General features: G+C 32.6%; 1 protein-coding gene across 1 annotated transcript; it reads right to left on the bottom strand.

Annotated features, from left to right (window-relative positions):
- Positions 1-1,668: 1,668 nt before the first annotated feature.
- LOC131660740 (mitochondrial carrier protein CoAc1-like) lies at positions 1,669-7,850 on the bottom strand. The gene is made up of 7 exons (XM_058930044.1): positions 7,323-7,850; positions 6,366-6,451; positions 6,071-6,278; positions 5,096-5,237; positions 4,723-4,907; positions 4,489-4,617; positions 1,669-2,361 (listed from the first exon to the last, which is right to left on the bottom strand). Exons 1-7 carry the CDS (start codon positions 7,500-7,502, stop codon positions 2,260-2,262), a joined length of 1,032 nt encoding a protein of 343 aa, XP_058786027.1. The 5' UTR covers positions 7,503-7,850; the 3' UTR covers positions 1,669-2,259.
- Positions 7,851-9,159: the final 1,309 nt, after the last annotated feature.

Genomic DNA, 9,159 nt, shown 5'->3' with positions numbered 1-9,159 from the left:
CACGTCCTTTTTTGAAATTGCAACATCTTTTATTTCTATTGTTGTGATAAAATACAAAAGTGTTGTTCTGGAGTGCAAATTTGATTGAGAATGGAAAAAGGTTTTTTAAGGGTTTGATAGAATAATTGTGTTTGATCATGAGGAAGAAGAACATGAAAATGTGGTGTTTTATTAAATTTCCGTTTAACATATATGAATATGCATATTCGGAATTGTCACTGATTTGATTAAACTAGCTTAATCAACTTAAAATATCATCAATGACATGGTGATTTCGAAGATGCATGTCCAAATTAGTTTTTGGCATAAACATGGTGCGACTCACTTCCAACAATTTTTTTATATGTATTAGATGCGTCTGGAGATACATCTCCAAATTTGTCATTGATTTAACAAAACTAGCCCAATCAACTTAAAACACCATCAATGATAAATAATGGTGTTTTTAAAGATACATCTTCAAACTAATTTTTGACATAAATGAGATGTGACTTAGTTGAAACACCTTTTGTTATGTATATTGAATACATCCGAAAATATCATCAGGTATATGTGAAAGGCAAACCTGAGTTTTTATTGTATTCACAATCACGGGGTGGATAAAATAATAATGTGGGTAATTTCATCTAGGTGTAAGTAACTTCATCCGGCTATCTTTGAGAAGGTCTTATCGTGAAAAAGTGAGATTCGAACAATAAATGACTCGTTCTAAAACTTATCTATCTTAAATTTGTGACATGAAAGGAGTATATTTCTTTTCCCATTTACTTAATTTCCTTTCCTCTCATTTTACCTATTTTGGGAACCAAACAGAGCAGTGGCCTATCTTAAATTAATGAGAGTAAATTGACTGTCCTTGAGTCATTAGTGTTTGACACCACATTGTAGCAATAATTAAAGGGCAATTGATTAGTATATTTTGTCTTTCTTCTTTGGTTTCGAGGAGCATTCCTGTGGATACAGCACGGAACAACGACAAGTTCAACAAATAAAGTAAAAAACTGAAAAATGTACAATTTGGCTCATTCTTTTTATCGTATTCAGTTTAGCATGAATTTGGAATTCAAAATAAGGTGACCAGGCAGTACTTATTTCTATCCTGTGTTTTCGAGAAAAGCGAAGCATTCATGTCCGCAACTGCTAGGCTGTTCCTGTACATGTTCTTAGGAATCCAATGACAATATACAAACAAACCTAGTATAATATTTCCATTAATATTTCATTGGTTACATGAGACTGATATTTAAATTTAAGAAACTGACAATAAAAACAAACAAACAAACAAGAGTGCTACAAAGTGGTCAATATTACTTTCCGCGGATCTAGAGTAAAGGAGTTATAAAGAAATTCATTATCAACAAAAAAAGAAGTTATAAAAGTGAGAGGGAAAAGGATAAAAAGAAAAATATGAGACAGGTAGTCAATGACACAACGTGCAAGGAGATACATTACATTGTTTAGGGTATCCCAACACTAACTCAGCAGAGGTGGGGAGTCAACCCTAATACTATAAGTAATTAAGTAGGTTGAGATATGCGTTGTGACTTTATAATGAAGTCGTTATTTTATTAAACTTTATTCCTTTGATTATGTAAAAGATGTAGACTAGCAATAACGATTATTCACACAATCGTAAAAAATTGGGTTCAAATTCTAGTGATGACGCTGTTGAGCTAGAATTTGCAGTCGACTTTATTAAACTAGAATATATGTTCATGCATAATGTTAACAAGCTTTTTTGCATCCATAGTTTCTAACAAATCTACAAGTTACAGTCACAGGGTTCAAGAAATAATGAAGTAGCAAGACGTAGGAATTCTGCGATAATGTCATAATCAAACTACAGTATTGATTCCCAATGGTTCCTCTAAACAATAGTAATCTGTACAAGTCATATGCACTGATAATTTCTATAGGAGACATGGGTCTGTTTTGGATAAACAACTTATTTACATCTTATAGCACAAGTGCTTACAAAAATAAGCACTTGTGAATAAGCTTATATAAGTCATTTTTATAGCAAAAAATAAAATAAATTTAAAAGGTTTTTGTGTTATAAGTTGTTCTCATAAGTTATTTTGAAGAACTTATAAAAATAAGCTAAAAAAAGTTTTAAAAAATAGTCATAAGCTGTTTTGATCAAGTCTCCCAAATAGTGTCACAAAACTTATGTCAGTAGATAAGCTCAAATAAGTCAATCCAAACAGGCCCATGAGGTCAGTAATGGTAAATTCTTGCCATCACGAGCAAGCACCTAAATTATCCTGCTGAAACTGATTTAGACCTTTGTTGGGGTGGTACATCAAGCCATGTCTTCATCATGTCATATGCGGTGAAGCTGATAGCAGCCGAAGGAACAATCTGGGAACATTCAAGAACAAAACTAAAACACAGTTGCCTTCCGATGAAATGGCTAGGAATTTTCATAAAAAGTTTCAGGAACAAGTCAAAACATAAGCCTATAGTATGTTCTTGTTTTTCAAAATTTAAATGGGTTCCAAAATCCAAACCCACAAGATTCTAAACCCAATGCATAATTTATCCAGTTTCTAAAGTTGATCAAAGAAACAATTACTACTCACTTAAACCATTGTATTCAATTCTAAAGCAAATACTACTTTTAATGTTAAGAAACACTAAGAATATGTTAAGAAACACTAAGAATAGGTAATAAAAAAATGGTTATAATTTAAGGAGGGGTTTTCTCCAGACATTCCCTTCCTTTAACTTCCATGTACCTTATTTCTATTTGATATTTATTTTCTTTTATCTTTTTCTTCTTTGTTGACCAACAAACTCCTACTTGAAGACCGATTTCAAACGATCTTCACATATTGTTCATACAAAATATTCTAGTAGAACAATTAAAATTCAAGTTAAGAAAAACTTCAACATATCGGTTGTCACTGCCTTTGTTAACATGTTTGTTGGATTCTCACTTCCTTGAAATGTTAAATTCTTTGTCAAATTTACTGCAATTGGAGCATTACTGAACAAAACACTCTTCTATTTTGTGAAATCCAACATAGTTAACAATCCCTAAGTCATGGATATAGCGGATACAAAAGATCAGCAAAGAATTGATAAGACTTCAAGGATTGTTAACAGTTGAGTTTCACATAGGAAAAAAGTGTTTAATACAATGATTGTTAGAGAGAGTGCAATAAATCTGATAAAGAATTCAGCATAGTCAATGTGCAATACATCTGATAAAGAATTCAGCATGCACATTGATCTTCGTTATTACTTCATTAAATCTCAGGTTGAGATGCAGTATTAACATTGAGAAAGATTCAAGAAAATGAGAACCCTGCAGACATGTTAACAAAGGCGATGACAATTGACATGCTCAGTTTGTGCTCAACTTCAGTTGGTTGACTAGAACTACAGACCGAGAAAGGATATTGTATGAACGAGGTGTGAAGATCGACTTAATTCAGTCTTTAAATGGCAGATTGTTGGTTAACAAATGATGAGAAAAAGGAGAGATAAGAAAATAAATACCAAGTAGAAATAAGAGAGGTACAAAGAACAAGCAGGGAATGCATGGAGAGAGGAGAAATTGCAAATAAAAGATGTGTTTCTTTCATTTCTAAATTTAAGAGCCAAATTCCAACAAATAGCAAATTTCACACGAAAGAGGAAGAGAAGAAAATTTCCAGTGACGGAATTGTGAGAAACATTTAGAGAGAAATGTTTCTATGTGTGTGTAACTAGGTTGTGGATTTTGATAGGGTGTGAATGTTTATAAATGCTTTGTACATTTCCCTTTATTAAAAGAGGTCTACAGTTCCTAGAGATTACTAAGCACGATTGGCGAACTCCGTTATCAGTTTATTTTTATGAAACTTTGCATAGTTTCATAAGCCCCATACTACGCATGTACAGTGTTGTTGATGGCGGAGAGCCAAAATCCCGCCATACCGGCCACTTTTTGACACCGTTATAGTGGATTATGGCGGAAATACTAACAATATCGGCCGATATTCACCATTGCGGCGAGTCCAAAAACCTCTATGTATATCTGCCATAGCGGCCATGGCGCCGCTATTTGATAACACTGCACGGGCATGTTAACTTAATACATTAATGGGCCAAGGGTAAAGGTTTCTCGAGATATAACATCTATAGGCTACTAATTGACTTGCCATATTTATAAAACGGCTACTACTACCTACCACTATAATACAATGACATCAAATACAATATTCAAGCCATTTTATGAAAACCAATTATACGGATGAGCACTCACTCTCAAACAGAGCAGTGCGTTATATAAAAATTTGGTGATTAATATATCTCAAAGTAGTGAACAAGAGATACAACACTAGCATTTTATCAACAGAACCTAGAAAGAGGAATTTCAGCGCATTTTTTTGATCTGCTTATGAAAGTTATAAGAATAGCAAAACTTCATCTATGAAAAGGTAGTCTAAAACAAAGCTAGCATAAAGTTAGATATATCATATATTATAAGATGAGCATTACCCTTATGTAGTTAATGCTCACGCCTGCAAACAACTGCCTCCACCCTTGATTACGAACGATCTTCCTAAGTCCATCTAATGTATTCTTGTATCTGGCATCTCCGTTAGCTGCACTTTGCAAGCTTCCAACCTGCATAAAGAAAATATGAGCAAAACCTCCAAAAAGGGAATAAATGCATATGCTAATGCAACATAGGAGTCCATACCGACAAAAAATATTGAAAAGCTATAGCACCTGCATTTGTCGCTTAACAACGTCCAAAGGGTACGTTAAAGTCTGCCCAAACAATCCAGCAAGAGCTCCACAAGAAAGGCGCATCAAAATGGACTTCTGATGTTCTTCAGGAACATGCATCTTCAATTTCTCATAAGTATAGAACTTCAAACCAGCATATGGAAGAATTCCAGTGAGCGTTGGACCTAATGAGAGAGAAAGGGAAGATTTACAATGAATGTACTAAAAAATTGTATACCTTAGTAAAATGCAAGAGCTGCTAGCTGAGACATGCTATAAGGAAACATATGTTCTACAAGAAAGAATTCCAACAGAAAGCAATTATGATTGCCATGCATAAAGGTTTTATTGGAAAACTTTGTGACTCACATACCTACACCTCTATAAAGTCCACGAACTCCAGCTTCCTTATAAGCACTCGTAAGTACACCTTTAATCCCATTATGAACAGGACCGATAGATTGAGAGTGAACCCCTTTAATACCATCTTTGATACATACTTTTGTGTCCACCAACTGTAAAATTAGACAAACACAGCAGAAACAAGAGTTATAATGAGATTGAAAATTGCATGCAATTTTTTCCTCAAAAATTTCCCCTCGCCACCGATGTATACATTATAAACGGAGCATGGTACAGTTTCACCTCAAACAATAGAAAATGACCTATTTCTTACACCCAATTACTAATGCTAGAATCACAACTTGGAAAATGTATGCTTCAATGAAAATCAAAAACAAAAGGGACTACAAATAGTTCATCAGTTGAAATCCAAGTGGACCAAATTATTTGAAAAAACACAACATGTTCCTCAACAATATTACAAATTAAACTGAACTAATAATCCAAAAATTTCATATTGTGTGTGTGAACCATGTTGTTTCAGTCCCTCTGATTAAAGCAAGCTAAAGCCTTCAATGACATTAATATTTTCTTAGTTCCTCTTGAATTGGGAGACTTAATATTTAAAACCTATCTTTTATTATTCTTGTTTATACTAGTTGTACATCGTTCCTTTGAACTGATTAGGATTAAAGGACACACAAAATAACAGAAGGGGAAATAAGAGACTCTCATTACTATACAGAATATCGGAATACTCAAAACACACTCTATAACACTTTCCTATTGGTTGAAATTCAAATGAGTCTCACTGTTTTGGAGTAGATCCCACTAAATAGTGTGGATTCCACATAAAATTGGCGATACTCACGAGTTTCACCAATGTAAGGGAGTCTATTGGATAAAAAATATGGTCTACATGCTAGCATTTCTCATATAGTATTTGTATTAGAGGCTCCAACAAGTCTTTTTTAAAGGTTAAAATATGTCTAAAGGAAATCCTTACCTGATAAGCAAGTTTGGTACGGGCGAGATCTAAGGGGTATGTACATAAAACTGAAGTTCCCCCTGCTGCTGAGCCAGCTAAAAGATCAATAGAAGGACCCGTTCCTAAAATGGGGTAATTGTTAAGGATCCAACTTTTATACCGCTCATATGTCATAAAGTGTAAGGCTGCATATGGAACAATCCGGATAACACTAGCTCCATTTCCTCTGAAACCAACACATATACATAGGTTAACAACACATTCATTGTAAACCAAAAAGAAAAATCATATAATGATGTAATTTGAGTCTTACTTATATAATCCTAGAAACCCTTCATGTTTTAGCAACTTATTCATAGATTGGTAAACACCAAGATTATGGAATCCTCCCGACCTAGTCTGGAAAAAAAGAAAAAATAAACGAAGGTTAGGCACATACAACAACAATGCTAACAATTAAGTCTTATATGCCTTATGTCACTATTACAACTTACAAGCCTCAATGAAGAACACAGTCTTGGAAAAAATAAGGTACAAAGAAAAAAAACACCACCATTGATTATATATTACACAAACCCAGCAATAGACAAACAAGCCAACCTTAAAAGCCACTGTTTTCAGTTAATCTTTTTCTCTTGAAAAAGGCTCTACTAGTACAGGGAAGTTGAAACAGGTCGGAGGCAATAAGCTCTGATAGTCACTTAATGAGTGAGAAGTTACAACTTACAAGGATTGTAAATCAAGAACTTCAAGAATCCAGCAAGAGCCATACAAATCAAGGAGCAGAAACTGACTGACAGTTTGACATCTTCAGACAAACAAAAACCATAGCATCACATCACAACATATATATCCTCTTTCTATACGTATAGGCATCAGTAAATCCTCTCTCCCTTATTGTATGGCTCTAGGAGATTATGTGTGTTTAGCTTTGCGGAGACAACAAAAACTGATTTTGATAAATTGAATCTATAAACTAATTTATATTTGTATGTATTCATGTAAAATTTGGTTAAACAATAAATTCAAGGCTAAAAATTAAGTGTAGAAGCAAAAGCTTCAAGTTCTAAACCATAAGGGTCTGTTTGGATTGACTTATTTGAGCTTATCTTATAACATTATTCATAAACTTTTTTGAGCTTATTTTTGTAAATTCTCAAACAATTTATACCAAAGTTGGAATCCATATAACTTATATGATACATTTTCTAACACAACTAACTACGATATTTCCCATCATGTTTGTAGAAAAAATAGAAAGGTGGTGTACCTGCCAGAGTATCTTGACCCGTTCTAGAGGTGCAACAGAGCTCTTAGCAAGCGCACCGGCAAATCCACCAGCAATCAACTCCTTAACATAAACAGGAACACGATCCAAACTAGATTCATCCCTCTTAATGGACGCATTCTGCACCAAACCAGCCAGCTTCGAACCTTGAGACGAATCCATTTTCCAAATTCGATTCAAACCTAGCCACCCTGAAAGAAACCCCGAAACCCGAAGAATCGGCTACGTTTACTAGCCAATCCGATTCGGCAACAATTGGATTCATCAACAAACCGAAAACGAGTTTTCCAATCACAACAATAACCTGAGATCGATCGATCGATCACGATTTCAAAAGAGGAGAACGGGTGAGGAAGATGAAGAGAACCCGTTCCGTTCTCCTCTGGTTTTAGGTTTTGTTGTTGTGATTTGATTTTGATTTTGATTCGATTTCGTTACATTTTGTAGTACGTTATGAGTTCGTTGAACCGGCCAATTTTGTTTCGGCAATTATGGTGTAACTTTAGTAGGAAACTGACGTGGGAATAACGACGTGCCTATTTATTCGCTTTCGGCGAAGCACCTCACATGATTTCTGATTTCTTCACGTTTATTCCGCCGCAAATTAAAATATTAGTACTACAATGACCTTGTTATTATTAACTCACCTACCAAATAATGTGAAGGGAACACATACATTACACCATATACTAATCAAGTACAATTAATTTATTCTATTTTATTATAATTAATTAAAATTTACTATAATATTTTAATTATGTTTAATTAATTAACTACCAACATAATCAAGGGTATACCGGTAATATAAATATTAATTAATTTAAAAGTTATTGATTTTTATTTATAATAATAATCAAAATTTAAGATGATTTATTTATATTTATAATAATGATCGGAGGGAGTAATCGTTGACTTATATATTTTTTGATATAATATTTAATATGACCTACAAAATATGCTAAAAATTATTCTATAAAAAAATGTAATATGTATAACAAAAGAGTTATTTATTTAAGAGAAAATGGGTGATGCATTGACAGTGTAAAAAAGTTTTACACTGTCAACCAATCACGACCATGAATCAGGACAAGTCAGACTGTAATTTTAAAAAAACTTATATGACATGACAAAACGATTTGTTTTTATTGGATGACAGTGCACTACCTTTAACCTATTTATTTAAAGAGTTACGGATTATATGTACATATTTTTATAAAAATTATTATTCTAAATTTACTTATTATTTATATTATAAAACTCTTATTACTAATTACTAATTACCTATTACTGATTACAAAGCCTAATTCTCAATAAAGAGTATCTCTTTATTATTTTTTAAAATTTACTATAAAAATCACTAAAGTCGAATAGAGTGATTTTTTTGTGACCGATTATTTTCCTATTGTGTTACACTCTATTATTTGTAAGATTCAAGACTATTATGCTTTTTTAGGATTTTGATTTTACTGTAAGTCTTTATTATTATTATTATTATTATTATTATTATTATTATTATTATTATTATTATTATTATTATTATTATTTATTTATTTATTTATTTATTTTACTGTTTGAGTCATTGAATCTCCTTTCAATTAGATAATTGTATATTTTTTAAATTGTATTTTGCATGTATAAGTCAAAACCTTGTGTCTCAAGTCAATGCGAAATGGTTCAAGTCAATTAGTTAAAATTTGGGATCAACAAATGCATAAATACATAATTCCTATCATATTAACTTTTGATTCAATCATAAACTTCACTTTTCTTTAAAAAATAAATAAATTAAAAGTGTGATTTAAATCAGAGTTATGCATGA

The sequence above is a fragment of the Vicia villosa genome, linkage group LG3 (genome assembly GCF_029867415.1).
Source record: "Vicia villosa cultivar HV-30 ecotype Madison, WI linkage group LG3, Vvil1.0, whole genome shotgun sequence".
NCBI classification, from domain to species: Eukaryota; Viridiplantae; Streptophyta; class Magnoliopsida; order Fabales; family Fabaceae; genus Vicia; species Vicia villosa.
The sequence above is the reverse complement of the archived record's forward strand: the minus strand, read 5'-3'. Positions and strand labels throughout refer to the sequence as shown.